The sequence below is a fragment of the Neolamprologus multifasciatus genome, chromosome 15 (genome assembly GCF_963576455.1).
Source record: "Neolamprologus multifasciatus chromosome 15, fNeoMul1.2, whole genome shotgun sequence".
Lineage (NCBI taxonomy): Eukaryota > Metazoa > Chordata > Actinopteri > Cichliformes > Cichlidae > Neolamprologus > Neolamprologus multifasciatus.
Window position 1 is genome coordinate 38,324,412 of NC_140453.1, and position 22,539 is coordinate 38,346,950.

Sequence of the window (22,539 nt, forward strand, 5' to 3'; positions counted from 1 at the left end):
TTTGAAGTCCTTTGGGGAGGAAATGATGCAGGGAAGAAAATCATGGGTGGTGCACAAAACCTGCTTTGAAATTTCTAAGAAACTGGAGAAGTAAAAAAAAAAAAAACACTCTTCGGTCACTATGCCGATTTGATCAATAGGACTTGCAATATTGCTGTAGCTTGTTTTGTATTTGTATAATATTAATTTGGAAAACTTGTTATTGCAGATGTATTGTTTGTGAAGTGAACCAGGTGTAAAACATCTATGGTGTCTGTTTCCATCCTAATGATGATCCAGAGAGGGCATTTTAACTGGCACAGTGACACAGTACAATAACATAAAAATCTAAAGACCACCAGTAGAGGAGACTTTGATTTAACTGTGCTCTTTTGCTAACTTTTGCATGTCTAAGTCCTGCTAAACCTTTTGGCTAATTAGAATACATTAGAATAAATTAAAAACCCTAGAAAAAAAAGTAAATGGTTCTATTCCATTCACCCTATATTTACTGAGGACTATCTCACAAGTATCCACAAAGCGATCTGCAGCAACATTACAAACAATTTAATTGGCTCTGCAAAATGAGTCTAAGTCTTCCTTTTCCACAGCTTCTTTGGTTTACTGAAATACATAACTTGACATGCCACTACCACTGGTAAAAAAAAAGGAAACTCAAACTATACACAAAAATTTCCCTAATCCCAACATTCCTGCAGGACCTGCTGATTTAAATCTTGCATATTAACACTGTTTACACCATTAATAGTCAAAAACTGCGGAGGTTGAGCAAACTGTTTGAAAATGTAAGAGAAGCAAGCACCGAGATGTTGATGATTAACAAATATTATACAAGTAGAGAGCCTGACTCCTGCAAGATTGTGAAGCCACTATTTCCATATACAGTGGGGCAAAAAAGTATTTAGTCAGCCACCGATTGTGCAAGTTCCCCCACTTAAAATGATGACAGAGGTCAGTAATTTGCACCAGAGGTACACTTCAACTGTGAGAGACAGAATGTGAAAAAAAAATCCATGAATTCACATGGTAGGATTTGTAAAGAATTTATTCGTAAATCAGGGTGGAAAATAAGTATTTGGTCAATAACAAAAATACAACTCAATACTTTGTAACATAACCTTTGTTGGCAATAACAGAGGTCAAACGTTTACTATAGGTCTTTACCAGGTTTGCACACACAGTAGCTGGTATTTTGGCCCATTCCTCCATGCAGATCTTCTCAAGAGCAGTGATGTTTTGGGGCTGTCGCCGAGCAACACGGACTTTCAACTCCCGCCACAGATTTTCTATGGGGTTGAGGTCTGGAGACTGGCTAGGCCACTCCAGGACTTTCAAATGCTTCTTACGGAGCCACTCCTTTGTTGCCCGGGCGGTGTGTTTTGGATCATTGTCATGTTGGAAGACCCAGCCTCGTTTCATCTTCAAAGTTCTCACTGATGGAAGGAGGTTTTGGCTCAAAATCTCACGATACTTGGCCCCATTCATTCTGTCCTTAACACGGATCAGTCGTCCTGTCCTCTTGGCAGAAAAACAGCCCCATAGCATGATGTTTCCACCCCCATGCTTCACAGTAGGTATGGTGTTCTTGGGATGCAACTCAGTATTCTTCTTCCTCCAAACACGACGAGTTGAGTTTATACCAAAAAGTTCTACTTTGGTTTCATCTGACCACATGACATTCTCCCAATCCTCTGCTGTATCATCCATGTGCTCTCTGGCAAACTTCAGACGGGCCTGGACATGCACTGGCTTCAGCAGCGGAACACGTCTGGCACTGCGGGATTTGATTCCCTGCCGTTGTAGTGTGTTACTGATGGTGACCTTTGTTACTTTGGTCCCAGCTCTCTGCAGGTCATTCACCAGGTCCCCCCGTGTGGTTCTGGGATCTTTGCTCACCGTTCTCATGATCATTTTGACCCCACGGGATGAGATCTTGCGTGGAGCCCCAGATCGAGGGAGATTATCAGTGGTCTTGTATGTCTTCCATTTTCTGATGATTGCTCCCACAGTTGATTTTTTCACACCAAGCTGCTTGCCTATTGTAGATTCACTCTTCCCAGTCTGGTGCAGGTCTACAATTCTTTTCCTGGTGTCCTTCGAAAGCTCTTTGGTCTTGGCCATGGCGGAGTTTGGAGTCTGACTGGTTGAGGCTGTGGACAGGTGTCTTTTATACAGATGATGAGGTCAAACAGGTGCCATTCATACAGGTAACGAGTGGGGGACAGAAAAGCTTCTTACAGAAGACGTTACAGGTCTGTGAGAGCCAGGGATTTTCCTTGTTTGAGGTGACCAAATACTTATTTTCCACCCTGATTTACGAATAAATTCTTTACAAATCCTACCATGTGAATTCATGGATTTTTTTTTCACATTCTGTCTCTCACAGTTGAAGTGTACCTCTGGTGCAAATTACTGACCTCTGTCATCATTTTAAGTGGGGGAACTTGCACAATCGGTGGCTGACTAAATACTTTTTTGCCCCACTGTATGAAAGTATTTAAGCACCACTTCTGATTGGTTTTAGTCTTTCAAACAGAATATGTGTAGAATTGAAAGCGGTGAATGACTTTAATCCACTTTTCAGCCTTTTTGCATTTGCCAGCCAGAACTGATGGCCATTGAACTCAATCGAATTGTTAGGGAAATAAGGAAGCACGGCTACTGGCATGAAGTTCAGTCATGGCTGACTGTGAAAAGCCTGAGGATTGTCCAGGCATTGGCTGAATGGATGAATTCAGCTGACTTGCTAATGTTTTTCTCACAGTAGGAAATGTGGCGAGGTGGAAAATAAAAACATAAGACACGCATGTGTTTATATCATTTTGATTTTAGACTGACACATTTCCGAGTGGCTAGTCTAAATTTACCCCTGAGAATTTTGGTTGCCAATAAGTCTTGACTGTTATAATTAAAATTTGAAAGAGACTAGCTTAGATCACTTTTTTTTTTTTACATTTTAAATTAAGTTCAACTTAGTTAAAGTTTGTTTATATAGCGCTAAATCACAACAGCAACCACCTTGAGCTCTAGGCGTATAATACTGTAAATTAGAAAGCAGACACAGAAGAAACTCCAACAATCACGTGACCCTCTCTGAGCAAGTACTTGGTGACAGTGAGAAGGAAGGAAGGAAGCCTCTGACAGAACAAGGCTCAGGTAGAGGCAGCCATCTGCCACAACAGGTTTAGGGTGAGTGACAGGACTTTTTTTTTTTTTTTTAAAAACACACTTTCTGTTGAATCATAATACGAATGAATAAAAAATAAATGCTATGACCCAGTCACATAGTTTATCAGTAGCAGGAAGGCAGTGGAGTGTCCAAAGAAGATGCTGACTGCAGTAAACAGTTAAGTTTGCTAAGAAAACCATTTAAAGCCTAAATTCAGAGGTTTTGAGTACTTTTTCATTTAGCTGTGTTATCATTCTTAAAAACTGTTTGTGACCAAATAGTTTCTGTTTGTTTTCTTCCTAAATTAAATTAACACAGATACACTGCTGTGGAAAAGTATTTCCCCTCTCCTAGTTTCTCATTTTTTGCAATTTGTCACACTCGTTTAAGATCCATCAACAAGACAACTAGAGTAAATATGAAATTTTGTTTTTTATTTATTAAGGGAAAAATGTTATCCAACTCTACCTGGATACCTCTACCTGAAAAACTGACAGTAATATGTATATTTAATTATTAGTTTGGGAAAGTATGAATTTGGCTTTGTTCACCCTCAAACAAAATGCTCCTGCAACAAACAGAATGTAACTCTGTGAAAAACACTGAATTGATACTTAGAGAAACTTCAAAGCCTGAAGAACGTAGCAACCTATCATCACCTAGGATAATATATGCTGTGTTCAGAGTTGATATAAACAGCTCGTTGCTGTGGTTTCCTTTGCACATCCAAAATAGTCATCATCATACATTCTTACCTAATTTGACATCAAAGTGCTGATATGCAGCAAAGCTAAAATCCCTCTGCCATGTTCAAACCAATGATAATAATGAGCCCTATGGCACTGATTGTGAATACTCTGCAGCTCTGTTCAGGCACTCAAACACTGAGGTTGCATATGTCATAACCACACAATCATACGTTCCATACGAAGGTGGCAAATGTCGTGTCAAAACTCCCTGAGAACAACTTAGCCTTGTGTAAACTGAAGCAAACATATGATGGAAACATAATCTCTAGGATGAAGTGTGCATCATACTAAAGCAAGAGCTCCCACAGCTGGATTACCAAGTTGAAAACATGGGAAATACAAGAAAGATTGGTTAGGGAAATGACTGTAGCTTAGCTTGATGATATGCAATACAGAGGAGAACTAACCACAACTAAAAGCAGTCCCTGTCAGGTCACCTGGAGCCTGAGCTTCAGTCACAAACCAGGCCTGAACTATTCAGCCCACATCTGAATATTTCATTTCCTCTCACTTGGGGTGAGGGTGGGGGTTGTTTGGGCAAACAGCTGCTAAACATATTTCCTGGACTACAGACTTATCGGCCCACAATGCATCTTTACCACGAGTCTTCCCACATAGAAGCACCGGAACACTCCAGAGAGGGGACTGGCTAAAAAGCCACTGACAGCAGCGGTTTAGCATTAATGCTGCATTGATGAAGATGTGGGGGTGGAGCAGAGATATCAAGTAACATCTGTAAACTGTAAACAAAAAGTTTCAGTCACAAGTCACAGTCACAAGTAAAAAACAACAGAAAATATACCAACTAGGCTGGGCTGCCATCCTCTCCATGTAGTCCTTGACCAGATCGAGGGCCCCGGCCCTGTGTGGGTACAGCAGGCAGAACATGGACAGGACGCCCAGGTTGTTTCCATAAACCTCATTCCAGCGGGCGCTGAACTCAGCCGGGCTCCAGGGGGGCAGGTACTCCTCGGGGTGCTCTAGCATGGTCTCCCCGGCCTCACGGATTCGTCTCGCCATTTCTCGGTGAGTCCCCGCAGCTGCGTACTGCAGCTGTTCCACATCCCCACGGCTGAAGTACAGCATGGGATGACCATTGTAGTTGCCCCCCATGAAGGGGATTCCTCCGCTGGGGTCCACCTCGGCTACAGCTGCCGGAGAGAGCAGGGGCCACAGAAGACTTATGAAGAAGACAGTGGGCGCCCCGCGGGTGTAGGTTCTCATCCTCTCATCGGAGACTGGGCTGTGGCATTGCCGAAGGAGCTCAGCTGAGAAGGGGAAGGGGGAGAAAGATTTGAGAAAGCCGTCCCATATTCTGCAGAGTTTTTTTTCTCGCAAAAGCCCTGCATTCCTTGAATAATTAGATACAGCTGTAGGCCTGATGATCCGGCCTTTCCATACTGATGGAGGAGCAGCAGTGTTTAGAAATGATCAGCACTGTCTGATAGAGTAGGACTTTATAGTTTCCAAGAATTTAAGAATACCCTAAAATTTCCATGAAACACCGCCTTACCTTCTCTTAAACCCACAGGATTTAAGTCGGCGTTGCTATTGTCAGACAAGTCTTGCCATGCACACCCAGGCCAGGCCAGAGGAGCAGGCCCTAGAGGTCATAAATGGCCCATTACTGCAGTAACATTCGTCTGGTTCACTGAAACACGCTTTAAACCAAAATGGTGTGCTTTACAGTGAGACTGTGCTCCAAACATGAGCGTAAATTCCATGACCTTAGAGGAGCTTTTGGCAAAGCCCCAGTGGAAAAGCATTTGGTAGTGATTTAAAAGACGTCTAGACTGGAGTCCGTTCTAACAGGCTGAAAGTGGACGTGCATCTTATAAAGAAAGAAAATTCAAGCCGGAATGTAAAACTGAGTCTCCTCCTGGAATTAATTCTGACATTTGACCTCAGGAGGCATCACATTCCTCTGTGGAGAACACGAAGGTGGAAGATTTATACCAAGGACCTAGCAGAACAGAAAACTTTTTTTCTTTTTTAAATCTTAACCTCCTAGGACCTGGCGTCCACATATGTGGACATCACATTTTGGGTTATTTAGACCAAAATACTAAATTTTACTCTTCAAGGGCCTGATATCCATTTACAAGGACATTATACTGCTACTGTTCTCATATCCTCATATGTGGCTCTGATTTTTCATAAAAACAAAAATAAGATAAAAAAAAAATCTGGTAATTCTTTGTTTTTACATTTATCGGGCCCCAATATGCCTAAATATCAAAGAGAAATTAAAAATGCATGCCGTGGAAGAGTTAAAGAGGTTAAGCTCTCTATCTTATGGTTTTCATTAAATTCAGGCTCAGTCAGGACAGCTGTAGTCAACAGAAGATTGTTATAAAATTAGAGCTGCCAGAATAAAAAATGATAATAAAAAATGAATAATATTATTTATATTGTTATTTTGCAGATTCTTTTATATGTTTGTTTACAATTGGCATATTATACAAAAAGAAATATTACATAGTTATGATAATCCTGTTATGTTGATATTTAAGGTTTAAACACCTCTATTTCTGTCGATTTCTTTTTGGCAGCAGCAAGACCAAAGCACAGAGCACAGCTGGCATCAGTGACAACAGTTCTCATATAAATTAGGTCAAAAAAAGGATGAAAAGAGGAGGGCAGAGGTGGGTTGCAAAGCGGCTTGCTCAGCTGATGTCTAGAGCAGGTTAACTAGCGTGCCCCGTATGATATTTGCCAATTGAATGTGTAGAAAAGTATGAGCCGAGCCATCGACTAATATGGGATGACCTTAGACTGAAACGAGCTGATTGGCTGGGACTGCAGCTGAGCTCTGACTTCTATCGTTTTATCACTGCTTTACAACATGACTTTTTTTTTTATTTTGTAAAAGGATAAAAAGCATGTGATAGTTAAGATATACTACTGTAACTGAATGTAAAAACATAATCTGCAAAATGTGTATTGAACACAGTAATTAAGATATTTTATTTCCTCTGTTTTAAAGGATAATCATTCTTTGGCGAGGGGTGTGTATGTCATGGTTGCAGCTTTTCAGACATGATTGCCTACCCTCTCCATTTAACATCACTGTAGATTAGTGATGGGATTTCCGGCTCTTTTTAGAGAACTGGCTCTTTTGGCTCGGCTCACTAAAAAGAGCCGGCTCTTTCGGCTCCGAACTGGCTCTTTAGGTTGTTTTGTTGCTTTAATTAATTTATTATTAACAACAATATAAAATTATGCACAAAAGGAATTACTAATGTAAAAAAAAGTTTTTTTACATATATGTTTTTATTTATATATGTTTATATATAAATATATGCAATGGCCCCTAGAGACAAAGCACTACAAACTCCAAAACACATTTCTAGCATTAACTGAACTTCCAAAACAGAGCTACCTATATCACTTAAATTACACAATTGAAAGCATATGTGTATTGTTTGTGTATTTATACACAAGCACTCATATATATTCAAATAATTTAAAAAAAAAAGTTCATTTACCTGTTACTACCACACACCAAATCCGGTCGTTGGTACTTGCTTGGAGTTGGTACGTGCTTTGGAGTTTATACGTGTTTTGGAGTTTGTACGTGCTTTGTTTCTAGGGGCCACCGTAAATATACTTTTATTTAACAACACAAAACACTGCAAACCACAACACAATTAAATATAAATTAAAATATGAAAACAAAAAGAAGATGCATATTCTCTGGCATATAGGCCTGCATGAATAAACTTTCTGTATCGTTTAATCATCCACAACTACTTTCAGTTGCGGATGATTACTATACCTTTTAGTGATGGTAAATTTGATTCTTTTTACTGAATCGAGTTTTAATGAGTCACTCACCAAAGTGAATCGGGTTTTTTGAGTCATTTGATTCACTGAGTCAGTTGACCAGAGAGTGCAAAAATTTTACATTTTCACTCAAACTTAATTTGTTTCTCTTTTCATGTAAATCCCACTGCTAAGATGAATGATTCTAAAAAAAAAAACAACAACTATTTTATAGAGCAAAAAAGAGCAAAAACATTTCTAAAATTAAGCAATTTCCTATCAAAATTGCTTAATAAACATTTATTTTGTTTATTTGTATTTTATTAGTATTTTCCTTAAATGTGTCAAATATATATTTTCTCATCTAAATGTCCACTGAGCTGTGAGCCAGGGGGCAGTAATGTGCCTTAACATTGGTTGCCAACCAAGAAGAATAAGCTGCGAGCCAGTAGGGAGGGGGTGAGTGAGTGAGGGGCCCTTTCTCAATTCTCAAGTCCGGTACTCGCCGAGAACGCACGGGAGTACGGACTCGCCAAGAACGCGAGCACGGACTCGCGATTTGTACAATTGGAACACCAGCGTACTTGATGATGTCACAGGTCCGGAGTTTTTACTGCCGTCCCCTCTTAATTTAACTGTGAGTAATATGTTATGAAGCTTAACTTTAATCACAGCCAAACCGGTCTACTCAGGAACAAATAAAACACTGAAATAAACCAAACATTAACATTTAGAAGTGATCTAAGTGACTTATATATCATGTTTAACCTCAGTAGTGAAATCTCTATTAATAAAAATAGTGTACATGTACATACGTGTACATACCTTAATAAAAACAAGCAGGTGAGATGTTAGAACGCTTTTATTTTTATTTTAGTGGACACTCAATACATTAGACAGCTACTGTGGTTTGGGGTTTGTTTAACCTGAGTAGCGAGAAAAGACCGCGGGGGACGGGGGTGGTGGGTGGTGGTTGAAAACGATGTGCCGGGAGTCCGCTGTTCTCGCCGGCTGTAATAATCCTCGACTTCGCTGTATGCTATGGAGCTGGCGGGTCACAGACGTCTCCGAAAACGTCGGAGCTCGTTTGGAAATATATGATATCTTGATAAATCGAGCAGATATTTGAAGTTTACACAGCTACATTCTCGCTTGAAAAGAACTTAAAAGTTTATTTTGTGACCCAGAAAGAGTAATATTTAAAAGTTTTTAGCCCCGCTCGTCTGCCAAATGCATTCTGGGATATTTAGCTGTACCAAGTCCACACAAGTCACCACCGATGCATGCTCGATAAAACGGGCGGAGCGAGAACACATCCGGGACTTTTTCGCGTTCACGGCTTGATGCGTACTTCGAATTGGAACAGTAGTTGGTCTCCGACTGATGACGTATCACGAGTACACGAGAACGCAAGTACGCATATTGAGAAAGGCCCAGTGATTCGTTTGCTCTATGATTCAGCACAGGAGGGAGGGGGTGAGCGAGTCCTGAGTGATTCAGCACAGGAGGGAGGGGGTGAGCGAGTCCTGAGTGATTCGCTTACGCTTAAGATTCAGTACAAGAAGGGAGGGGGTGAACAGCTCAAATGTGCTGTTAGCATGTTAGCAGAGCAATGCTACTGTGAACAGAGGAGCTATTTTCTTGATGTGAGCTTTTACTCAGGGTTTTTTCTTCCAGTTCAGAGCAGAAATGCTTTTGTTAAGAAACTGGCTGTTGTCCCCCCCCCCCCCCCCCCCACAATTTTAATTATAGGCTAGATATATTTCTACTAATGGAATTAGTTTGCTAAAAGCAACAGGGATGAGTCAGTGAGTCAGTTGGGCTTGTGAATCATGACTCACGAGTCAGTAAAGTGATTCTCGAGTATTGAACGATTCGTTCACGAATCGAACATCACTAATACCTTTCTAATGAGACATTGTTGTCCCTGGCTCTCTTTCTCTGTCTCTCCCTCCTGCTCTGTTCCTGTGCTACTGAGTGTAACTACTGGCCCTCCCCACTCTCCCGAGTGAAGCGAAAAAAAGTGTGAGAGAGAGAGGGTGAGAGAAAGAAAAGAAAAGAAAAAAAAACCCATGGCTTGCAATAAGGAGACAGCTCGAAAGAGCCATTTCGTTAGCGACCGACATATCACTACAGTAGATTTACTTAATGGAGAAAAACATTTCTCCATTAAGAAAACAATGGATAAATCAGGTGATAATACCTGAATGTATGAAACGAATCTGAGCTCTGAACTGAAGGCTTCACTGCTTTAAAGCCATCTGAATTGGTTAGGTTCATCTAACAGAAGAGCACCAGGGCTGAGTAAAGCCAAAAGGAAGTGCCACCTGTGGTGTCTCCAACCGAAAATTTAAATATAATTTTAGATTTTTTAGATTCTTTGACTTATTTACAGGTTAAGTTATATAACTAAGTTATATAGCTGAATTTGCACTGATTACCAATATTAAAAACCTAGCCTGGTAACAATGATCTATTTTAAGTAGAGTAAGAAGGTTTTTAAAATTATACCAGACCTTTCATCTTAACAGATATTTTCCAGTGTTATTAACAATTTCCCAAATTTACAGGAAAACTAGGCATGGCCTGAGTGTTGGGCTTGTACTTCTCATGTAATTGCTCACCTTTGTATTTTGGCAGCATTTTACTCCGCTGTAGCTCAGTAATTTTCCACCGGCTGATACCTTTGGCATGTTCTCATATTTATTACGTTGTTTTTTTTTCCGGGTTTGTTTTTATCTTACATTAGCACATCTTTACAGCCGTAATAAGACAAAGTCCTGGACGTTAGCTCGTTATCAACACTAGCTAATTCCAGTGTGAAGTACACCAAGAATGACGTGCTGTTTAATAAATTATTAGAAAATAGTCATAACCTTTATTCCGTATTTTTCCACGGTCACGCTCAGGTATGACGCTGAGCTGCCTCCTCTGGTTCATGTTTGTAAGGTAATAAGGTAAGGTAAAAGTAACGTTAAAAATTTTAAGCTAACTTCTCGCTCAAATAGTTTCTGCGTTTCATTAAACCCCAAAATCAGCCGACACAAGCAGCTGTGCTTTCAGGAAACACCCTCCATCAACACAATAGCACCGACACTCGCGGAAATATTCGTTTTCGGTGGTACTGATAATCCAGAGCCACGCACAAAGTCGCCTTGTTCGTGTGTAGCCCACCAAAAAGATTTAAGGACCACTCAAATGTGTGTGTGGGGGAGAGTCGTTACCTGTCAGAAGCGGCGCTCACAATCCGTATGTCACTTCTTCCAGCTGTCATCTCACAGCAGCAGGTTTCAAAAAGATGATTGACACGGCTGAAAGGCAGAATTTAGTAATCCCTTTTTTTCAAGAGGAAACACAGAGAGAGGAGGGAGGTATGTGTGAGTGTGGAGCCAGCGTCATGCTGGAGAATGAGGAGGGGCCGCAGGAAGAGAAGCTTTAAGAGGACCTAATGAACTGTGGCTGAACGAAAAGCCCCAAACCAGAGCTGCTGTAAACCGCAAGAAAAACGTGGATATATATTCAAATAAGTAAGTAAGTTTAATCACAACATACTAGTAATATGTCTGCTGCATGGTGCAGATCATCCCAGAAGTTTATGCTTCAGTTTCAGTGAGTGAAATTTGAGTATTTTTATTAATCTGTTATTAGCAAGTATATTTTTTGTGCACTGTGCAACTTGATAAGTAAGGCTCAGTTGATGCTCCCCTCCACCCTTACATGGCTCAATGCAGAATCCCAAACCATGTGAACTCTACATGCATCTTATATTTACAGTCAAACGAACAAACTTAACACACCAGAGATTTATTTCACAAGAATCCTTGCACAAGCTTTATGGTTTCTGATGCAATAAAGCTTTCATCTCAACAAGAAAGTAACCTACAATCTGAATTCCACAGCAATGTCTTTTCAAAGTTGATGCTTCTGACAATACAGTGATTCTGGGATTCTATCTTGCTCATCAATATTTATTCCAAAGTAAGCTTTGTGTTTCTTTTGACCCAGATTGAACATTCAATGTAGACTCTGTGCAGCAAAAGTTGTCAGTTTGCAAAGAAATCTCAAACAACTTGTAAGAAAATCAAAGAACATTTTATTTCTTTGACAATACTTCCAACACTTGAACACAGAAGTGAACTTTCCCTGTGGTTTTAAGAACTTAAGAGCACAAATGAATCCAACATAAGGCAAATGCGCATGTCAAATCTTCCAGGTCTATGAGAAACGAAGAGTACAATCACTACAGCTGTATGCATAAAACACTTGCACACACAGCACAAGTAATAATTCACTTTGGATGACCAATCTCACTTACATGCTGCCAGCTGGATGCTGTTCATTATCAAAATATACCGTCTTCACTTGTGAAATGATGGCCACTGTAAAGGAACACTTTGCCATTTGGGAAATCCTATTGTTTGACTTTATCAAAGCCAGATAAGAAGATTTAGACCAGTATCATCTTTGTGAGGTTAGCATAGAGACAGGTCGGGGTCCAGGTTAGCACAAACTAGCATCTACTTTTTGGCACAAAACCTAAGGAATTGAAATTCACATTGTAGGCCTACCTCATGAATTCCATGCCATTCTGCTGCCTTCCCTATAGCAATGATAGCTACCCTAATTGTGCAAATGATTAATCCAAACAGAGTGAACTGTACTGAATAGATGACGCTAAATCATCTGATAGAAGACATGGAAGAATTCTCGATTTGGCACGATAGATAGAAAAGTCATGTGCAAAAGTACCACGTGCAATCTAAGTGTTCACAAACTGTAGCTGATTCACATTTGGCTTTTATCCCCTTTAATGGAGACCCTTTAACGTGCACCGGAACAGAAACAAATAACTGGCATGAATCGAAGGCTAACAAAAGAAAAAAGAAAGTACACAGATAATATCCAAAGAAAAGCATGGGTTGTCTATGTTTTATCTTGTTTTTCGCATTGTTACATTTGGAAGAGTGCTTTGGGCTATGGGTCAGCATCACAGAAGAGATGAGAAGTACTTCTGCTGGAGTATTGTGAGACATTCAAGATCATTCTGGTCTGGCTATTTTCATGTATCAGTGGTCTGAACCCAGCATAAATTCTATTAAACAGAGGTTAGCCCTGGCAAAATTAGGTCTTGCTTACTGCGATCCTTGCAAACAACTAAAGGTCTTCACTGTGCACCAGAGGTACTTGGTACTAAGCTATGCTAAACACTTCCTGGATGCACAAAGATAAACCTGATGCCAATCTTCTGTGACTTTGCGGAGTCTTCCCAAACCGAGTGTTCCTTAAATATTATGGCACAACCTGTCTATGCACACCGACAAAATAACCATTCAGAAGTCGGTTAAAGCATACCTCAATCTGAATACAAATGAAGCACAAGTAGAAGTCCACATTTTTACACTCAAAGAGCACATTTCACTGTTGCACCAAAAGTAATACAAAGAACATCTAGCATAGTCATCATCAGTCATATTATTATTGTTTCCCCAAGTTATGATTTTTTCTCTTTTGTTTTTTTGTTGTTGAAACAACCATCACAAAGGACAGTATTGTGCTAGTTCTTTAGCAACAATGACCTGAAGAGTAACATCTTCCACTAAACTGACACAGTAGGAACAACAGACCTTAAATCTCGTGTTAAGGTTACTAAAATGCATACAGTGAAACCATATCCAGAAGAGAGGACTACACAATAATACTGTTTTACAGAAATACTCACACAATATTTCCAACAGATCTTTAGGGATAGGTACTCCTGTTTTGCTTACAGTCAATCACATTTTTGAGGTAATAACTTCAGGAAAAAGAGGGCAAAACATTTGATTTTTCTTCAGATTTTGAAACAATTTACCAAGGAAAATAAGAGAAGGCCTCACACACATAAAACAATAAGAACACCGTATCATTACTGAATGTAGATACACACACGCTCACACACTTAGTTTGTCGTATTTCCACGTACACTAAACCACAAAACAATGTTCAAATGTATGCATTATTACAGAGAGATACTGTGGCTTACATTCACATGGTTTCTCTGAAAGGATGAAAAGTGGACGTTTTCTGTGCTCCATAGATGATGTGGGGTCAGGTGGGGAACTACGGGCATAAATGGAGGAACATTCCTCTCCTGAGAAGGGGTAAGGGAGGATTTTATTTTTCCGTTTCTTTTCTTTTATGACATACTCTCGCACCTTTTCAGCAAAGAATCCGGGGGTCTAGGGTAATAGCCGGTGGTGCAGGGCTTATCAGGGGAAAACCTGGGAAACTTGTAATCCAGAGGCAGATCTAGAAAGAGGAAAAATCAAATAGGAAAGTCAACTGCAAGTGATCACAATTGGTTGGTTTCACAATGGGTTCACCCGAAACCTTGGCTGATTGTGACCCACACCCGTTTTCACTCCTTGGCTCTTGTGATTAGGTAGAGGATCCCTCTTAGGCCATGTCCACACTAATACGTTTTCATTTGAAAACGCATCTTTTTCTCTCCGTTTTGGCATTCCGCCCACACTGAGACAGCGTTTTCGTTCAAGGAAAACGCAGCGTTTTGAAAACGCTCTCCAAAGAGGATACATTAGAAAACGCCGTTTTCGCGACGCAGCGTGGACAGTGAACCCGGAGCCTTTTCGAAAACAATGACACATTTTAGTCATGTGATGCAGTCATGTGACCACGTTTCATGCATGCGCAGTACTGGAACGTAAGCGTTTTCGGCCGTTTCAATGCAGACGCACAACTCTGTGAAAACGACTGAAAACAATAGTGTGGACACGGAGCGTTTTCAGACGAAAAAGCCGTTTTCAAATTTATCCGGGCTAGTGTGGACATAGCCTTAGGTACCCTCCCATAGGGATTATAGTGCTTAAAATCTGGGACACAGCACCAGTTGTTCTTAGAACTGAAGAAGCTTCTCGGATGAAATATCTTCAAGAAATGTAAAGAAGTCCAGATACTTTTCTTTCCAAGCTCCTTAGACTACGATGACCTAGATGATTGAGAGTTTTCACAAACATACCTGTACATACATGAACTGGCAGTATCTTAACACTGGGATCAGGTTTTGTCTAACCCTAACTCTGTTACTTTTAGAGACAGACAAAAAATAGCTTTTAAGGCTTGGAATAATTTTTTGCTCTCCAAGATCAAGGAGCATATTGCTGGGGCTTAGGGTTAGGATACTAACCCATGAAGACACCATAATGTCTCCTATAGACCAGCCCTGAACCATACCTGCTTTTGATTTATTTTATCCAACCAGAAGAGTCGCCACCTGCTGGCCATTATAAATAATGCAGATGTTAGGCACGTCCACGTTTGCTTCCCCTTTCATCATGTAGGGCCATCCCTTCTTCTATATATAGTCCATGGTAAAGATTTAAACATCCCCATCACCCGTTAGCTTTAACAATGTGATGATTTGACATTCACACTGGCCAATGGTGCAGGAAGGTGGGAGAGGAGCCCAAAGGCAGAACTGCACTTCTAATTCTAGCCTTCCTTTGTTTCCCTTTGTTACTCATGCACATGTGACATTTTGTCGTGTCTGCCTGTAGAACAAGTCTGAAAATGCGTGCCATCATAACCACGTCCCCAACTGCATAAGAGCTGACTTTTCACTATCGACAATGAGAATAAACACTGGATTTCCCATGTGGTGGACAAACATTTCTTAAGAACTAGTTCACAGAGACCATAACCCAGGCCTGACATGATATTTAGTCAAACAGTGTTGTGGTTTTTGTGCAGTCACAATACAAACCGTTCCAAGTAGATCACACAATCACACAGGAAGGTCACACACACACACACACACACACACACACACACACACACACACACACACACACACACGCCAGGATAACATCAATGCAACACATCAAAAAAGACATTTCTTGGCAACCTTTGTGGACACCTGCACTTTGATGAGGGAACCACAGATCACATTTTCCCAGGATCTGCTCTGCAGCACACTGCTGCTTGGTAAGAGTTATTTTAACTTTGGCTGCACATCTGTGTCTGCTTCTGTCCCTGTTTGGGTTCATGTGAATGTTTCTCTGATGAAGTAGAATAATGGAGATGTCTGATATGAGGACTTTTTTGTATACCTAAAGGATGTAGGTTTTTTTTACAACTTTAACACAATAAGTTTGATTCTCAGTTTCTTTACCATATGTATATATAAACATCTCACTAGAACAGAGTTACCTGTGCCTGTTTTTTTTTTGTTTGTTTGGTTTTTTTTATAAATAATTAAAACCCAGTGTTTACCAAGACCTTTTTTGATAAGGCTTCAGTGACTGGTAGCTTAATCAACTTCAAGGCTAGATCTCTCAGGTCCTCTGTGAGGTCTTCACTGGATTTCTTTCTCCCCATTTTCTAAGTACCGTAATTGTCGGGCTATAAGCCGCTACTTTTTGCACAAGCTTTGAACCCTGCGGCTTTTAGTCAGGTGCGGCTTTTCTATGGATTGTCCATGATTTTTGTCATATCGTAAGACGATTTGTTTTGTTTGTTCCGCTGTTGTACGGCACTACGTTGCCTGGCAGAAGGGCATGTGATCAGACACACAGTATCGGGGTTCAAGAGTGGTATGTTGGTCACATGTCCATCCACCAGGCAACATAGTGCCGTACGAAGTAGTGCGAAAAACAAACTTCAAAGTAGCGCTACGCGTTCAGTGGGTGGCGTGGATGACGAGCGGCGATAAACTTGCGAAAAGCAAGTTATGCTCAACTCCACTGGTGGAATCTGACAGCGTGGAAAAGTGTGAAAACATCCATGATCACCAACGGATTTCGAAGGGCTGGACTGCTGCATGATGGAGAGCAGGACACCGCCACGGCCCTTCAGAGGGTGTTCGACTCTGACACTGACAACGAGGATTTGTTTGGTTTTGAAAGTGACAACGAAGGAAAGAAGCTGAGAGTGGATGACAAAGCCATCCTGAGCCTGTTCGTATCCGACACTGGAGAAGAGGACTTTGGTGGTTTTAGTGCGCAGAAAGATGGTGGTAAATGACTGACTTTTCTTCTTGTTAAAGCCGTGTCACTGCACCTGAGTCTAAAAGGTAGTCCGAATCTATTTTTCTGGTGTGCTGTAGGTTATTGTTATGTACTACATTTGTTACTCATTTATGAAGCACAGTACATGTTTTGTACTTATAAATACCAGTACTTGTACATATACCTAAAAAGTTATGCAAATATGTACCCCTAATTTGTTTTTCAAAGTATTAATAAAAGGGGTGTGTCTCCAAACAGCCATTTCTTTCCTGACAATTCCCTTTGTGTATACTCTCTTACATATGATAAGTCAACATTGAAACACCTGCGGCTTTTAGTCAGGTGTGGCTAATGTATGTACAAAACAGGATTTTCCCCTGATTTTAGCTTGTGTGGCTAATATTCAGGTGCACTTTGTAGTCCGGGAAATACGGTAGATAATTTTAGATACCTGTAGATTCAACTAAAGAAGTGGCATTTTTATGTTTGAGTGATTCATGGGTCAATGTTAAGTGGCTTAACAAACAAACAAAAACATCCCTCTAAAATTGATCAGGTAAAAGGAGTTTTGGCTGCGTGCACATGTGGCGAATAAATCAATCACAGATATTCCTGATCTTAAATTGTTTTGTGTACAAAGCACTCCTGTCCACAGAATCTGTTTCTTCCATTAGAACTTCTCCACCAGCATGGGCCAGAACCAAGAGCTGTCAAAGGATATGTAGACGTGCTGGAATGGGCTACAAGACCATCAACAAGAAGTTGGGGAGAAGGTGACAACAGTTGGTGTGACTATTTGGAAATGGAAGAAATAGAACATGGCAATCAATCACCCTCTGTGTTAAAATCTGTGCAAGGAGTATCATGAGAAAGATGGAGGGGCTCTTTAATGATCTAAATGAAGTTGGGACCACAGTCCCCAAGAACACCACTCTACATTATAATGAACTGAAATCATGCAGCACCTGCAAGGTCCCTCTGCTAAAGATGGCGTGTGTACAGGCACATCTTAAGTTTGCCAGTGAACAGCTAAATGATTCAGAAAAGGCTTGGGAGACAGTGCTGAGATCAGAAGAAACTGAAATCAAGCTCTCTGGTATTAACTCGATCCATTGCGTTTAAAATAAAAGAACAGTTGAGGATGACCCAACGAACACCATCCCCACTTTCAAGCATGGAATTGGAAGCATTATACTTTGGCCAATCGATGGGACCAAGTACCTTAAAATCTTGGACAAGAAGCTCCTCCCCTCAGCCAGAACACGATAACAATGATAACAATGATCCAATACAACAAACCTGGTGTTAGGTCAAACCTGGTGACCAATTACAAAACATGTCTTACTGCTTTGCATGCCAACAAGGGTTTCTCTTTAGACATGTTTTGCTTGGGGAATCAAACACTTATTTCACTCTGAGAGATGAAAATGAATTTATAATATTTATGTATATTTATTTAGTATTTTTGGTTGATATTCTATTTCTCTACTATACAAATCAGAAACTGTCTTTGTAAGTAACCAAACTTACAAATTCAGCAGTGGGTCAAATGATCATTGCCCCCACCGTGTAAAGAAATGAAAGGTAGCTCACTTTTGCACAGGAGTGTAAAAGGAACCCATTGTCATAGAAAAAGACTTGGTCCTGTCAGCCTTTCGGGTTATTGTAGAGGGTAACAAATACATGACCTCTAAATAAAGGGCTGTTCCCTGTTCCCTAACCCTGTGTTTATATTAATTTGCTCTGTATTTTACATCACTTTCAAATGTATTTCCATCGTTTGTCTCCTTTCACATACCTGCTATGTGCTCAACACTAGGGATGGCCATGGTGCTGTATTTGTGAATGCAGTGGCAGCACCAGGTCAGCTTCTGGCTCTCCTCATCCCCTCCTCCACTTTTATGCACATCAACAAAGTAAGAGCCCCACTGGTTGGACACAGCAGAGGGTGACTTCATGCCCTGCTCCTGTTGAGACAGTTGATAGAAAAGCCAAACTATGTAACACTGTTCATTTTCAGACAGGTACAGACTTGTTTACATGTAGGAATTACCACCCTGAGCACACAGAGGATAATGAATCTCTAAACTGGTTTCAAGCCAGCCAGCTATGATGAGGTTTTTTTTTCTTTAGTACTGAAATGAATCACTATTACTGAGAAATGTATTGCTGTGTTAGTGTTTGATAACACACTGATCTTATAAGCCTTAAAGATATCAGGAAATGTTGCATAACAGAGATTTACCAGGTGATAAAATAGAAAAAAGGAAAAAGCCCAAGCTGCTTATGATGTTAAGACGTGTTCCAATTACTTTAAAAATAATATTTTAAAACAAAAAAAGGCAAACTGTACAAAAGATTTATGAAGATGGGGAAAACATGAAATGCACTATACTAAAGACTAATGATGGTTGACTGTGAAACAAGATGAAAAATACCAAGCAGGCTTCACACTACTTAGTTTTGATCTTTGATAATGCTCATAAATAAAGACTGCAAACCACAGGAAAAGGAAGTTTCTTATCACAAATGATGTTCTATCTGTGTCAGTAACACTTGTTTCATCAGCACTACCAATATCTCTGACACTTAAGTTCTTGTTTAATTCATTTATTTAATGGAAACGATTACACAAGCTCTGTTACAGTCTCCTTCATGTTAAAGTTGCCAACATAACATGATAAATGAACTAACTGCCTAGTACAAAATGGTCTCTACAGCTAGGTTTCCTCTTCTTTATATTAGCTAAATTTTCATAGAATTTTCTATCTGATAATTTAATGAGGCTTAAAATGAGGCTTATAATTAAGTGCATGGCCACGTGAATACTTTGTCTTGATAAATTGTTTGAGTGTACAGATTAGAATGTTTGGGAGGGGTTGGCTGTTTTCCTAGCAAGTACACTTTGTTTTTGCCAGTTTTCACTAGCTGTTTTAGCAGTCACTTCTTGCTATTTAACTATTGCTAACTGCTCTAGTTACTCAGCACTAGCATTTGTTCTAGCTTAGCTGAGAACCTCCTAATGGCCAGAATACCAAACTCAGGGCTATAAAACCAAAAACTATAATGGATATAATAATAAAAGAAAGATAAAGATAAAAGATAAGTAGGGCAAAGAATGGTTTCATCTCAAGAAAGTTCCAAAAAAGCTGGATTCCTTGACATGACTAGCTAGCTAGCTACCTACTGTAGTAACTGAGCATAACAATTAGAATATTATGAATATATTACATTATGTAATATATAACTGAGTGAAAGCCAGTCTTAATAGTATATCAGAATGTATGCTAATGTTACCAGCTCTATCCTAACCCTTACAGAATTTGGATTGTAGTTAAAGGGAGGTAACAAGGCATTCACTCTGTAGTTAGTTAGGGCCCAACAGTGAATTTGTGCCCTGATGCCTCATATATGATTAACACTGCAGTGTTCCTACTAACTAGTTTGGTTTCTTATTAGTAATAACAGGACAAAATAAAGTCCCATTAGATATATTTTAAAACTGAATTATTCAGGGGTCAAAGACTCCATAGTAAGTCTCCCTACACAGTCTATTTTACTAATTCCTTTAAAGTGTGTACTATACATCTGTGGGCTTTTTCTGTATGTTGGAAAAAATACGTTTTTGGTTTTAATACATGTGCAGTAAGTTAGATCAGGGTGTTTCGGGTAAATGTGACCGCTTTACTCCATTGCATCTAATTTTGCTCTTCCTTCCTTTACTGCAGTATAGTACAGTGCAGAGTGCCTTTCGAAATGAAAATGAGGAAATGTTCTTATCCTGGTGTTTCTTGCCAAAAGATGTGCTGACGCCTTATTTTTTTGTCTGAGGGGATGTTAACATCCTGCTGCTTAATGTCCTCATTGAACTGTGACCAAGAGGGCTGATATGTATTAATTCATTTCTGTACAATTTCCTTTCTACATGACAGAAGTTAAATACCTGATATGATCCATAATTTGCCTATAAAAACCTTTTATTTCATGACTGTGTCTCAGCAAGCCTGCCTCACAAGTTCATGAATGGATGTTTTAAGGTCAAACACAGTTGGGCAGTATTCTCAACTTTTTGGACTATCAAAGCAAAATTTAAATAAAGTCACTTACGTTTTTCTATCCTACAGCAGTTTTAGAGCAGCTGATCTCAGTGCCAGACTGCTTCTGCTGACCCATCAGCTGAAGTCACATTCTTTAGTTCCAGTTGGCAAGTCGCATGTAGCACAAACTATTTACTTGTTGCATATCTGCAAGCTGCTTTGGAACCTACTTCAAACTATAACGCCTCCTTTTGAGTATTGTGCTTTGTTAGATTCAAAGTCATCCAAGATTTTTAGTACATACACCTATGGTATCAATTTGAAACGACTATGTTGCTTTATTCCTGAGATACTGCATTCAAATCTTGAGTTTCCACGTTGCCTGCCCACCTGCCTGGTAGGCTGATGACAATACCCCATCAGCCTTTTACAGCTGAGGGGTAAGAACTATACTTAAAGAAACCAGAAAGAGTCAGACACAAGTTCAATTGACAGCAGATTTGAGCCTGCATATACAAACACAAAGTCCACAAGGTGTCAGAAGGCTAGAGCTGGGGGTAGGGAATGACTGCTATATAACTTACCTCAAACTTTCCCTTCTTCTCCAGAGGCTCCACTTGGGCCTCATTGGACAATGCCGCTTCACTCCTTGGGACGCCCTCCCCCTCCATTTCTTCCACTATCATCACCGTCTCCCACTTCCCAAAGCTGCTGGCAGGGAACATGTCTGATCTCATGCTGTCACCGAAATAAACTACCTGCAGGGTGAAAAATAACAGCCTGGTTACTCTCAGTGAAACAGAATTCTTGTGTAGGCTTAGTGAAAGTCAGTTAAACTGGTTTTATCTTCTTTTAACATTCACAATGATGGCGGTAGCATGTATGAATTCTGACCTATTTCCCACACACACAAAAAAGGGTTTCACTGGTGATTGATGTTACGAGGTTAAAGCCCTCCAAACTGGAGTGAGGAACTCAGAATGCAGGAGTTTAAAATGAAATGACACAGACCTACTGACACACAGAAGATGGGAAAAGGGCATTAGAGTAACAAGTAGTATAAAAATGGAGAAGACTAGAGGTCAGTTCACAGGAATACTACACAGATACATACAGTTTACAGTTGCTGGAATTTTCTATATCTCTTTTATCCTTTTCACACAAGCCCTAAAAATAGTATATGTAAAAACAACTGAATAATCAAATAAAACAATAATAGACTTGGAGGGATTTTATACCATTTCACATTCAAAAACCTCTAAGGTTCTAAAATGTTGATGGGTTTCCTCCAATCAACAGGTTGCTTCAGGTCTTTCCACAACATTTCTGTTGGATTAAAGCCAAAGTTTTTACTTGGCTTTATCATTTTACACTCTTTGGTAATATTTTAATATTTAATAATATTTTGCATTGTGTCATGTCTTATTGCACAATTCACTATCCTTTTTGATTTATTTGATGATTAGAGGCCCTGACTTTTTCCTTTAGAAAACATTCACTCCATCAGTGATGACAAGCTGTCAGACCCAGATGTAGCCAAACAGGTCCAAACCATGACATTACCACCACAGCGTTTCACAGATAGGCTAAGATTTTTAACCGCTTTCTTTTTGTTAACATAATTTTTGTAATGAAAACTGAAAGTACATCTCATTTGTCTTTAAAACACAGTTTCAACAGATCTGCAGATGGCAGAACCGCTCTGTCTGGAAAGCAGTGTTTTATCCCTGTCATGCAAACCAGTCTAGCTCAGTTTATACCTAATGGTGGTGTATTTAATGGTCATATATAGCTAAGCTGATTAGTGTAGCAATTCT

At 39.9% G+C, this 22,539-nt stretch overlaps 2 protein-coding genes across 3 annotated transcripts in view; both read right to left on the reverse strand.

Annotated features, from left to right (window-relative positions):
* dse (dermatan sulfate epimerase) overlaps window positions 1–11,075 on the reverse strand; it is a 28,799-nt gene extending 17,724 nt beyond the window's left edge. Inside the window, exons 1-2 of one of the 2 annotated variants that reach the window (XM_085132177.1) lie at window positions 10,908–11,075; window positions 4,721–5,186 (exon numbers count right to left, since the gene is read on the reverse strand). In XM_085132177.1, the coding sequence (XP_084988303.1) occupies window positions 4,721–5,142 (422 nt within the window). In that variant the 5' untranslated portion in view covers window positions 5,143–5,186; window positions 10,908–11,075. Of the gene's footprint in view, window positions 1–4,720; window positions 5,187–10,907 lie in introns of those variants that run through there. The other variant, XM_085132179.1, reaches the window with a different exon arrangement.
* Window positions 11,076–11,779: 704 nt separating this feature from the next.
* The window catches only part of nt5dc1 (5'-nucleotidase domain containing 1), a 76,426-nt gene continuing 65,666 nt past the window's right edge, over window positions 11,780–22,539 (reverse strand). The window contains exons 10-12 of the mRNA XM_085132182.1: window positions 21,307–21,480; window positions 18,484–18,652; window positions 11,780–13,971 (exon numbers count right to left, since the gene is read on the reverse strand). Coding sequence (XP_084988308.1) covers window positions 13,859–13,971; window positions 18,484–18,652; window positions 21,307–21,480 — 456 coding nt within the window. The 3' untranslated portion in view covers window positions 11,780–13,858. The remainder of the gene's footprint in view (window positions 13,972–18,483; window positions 18,653–21,306; window positions 21,481–22,539) is intronic.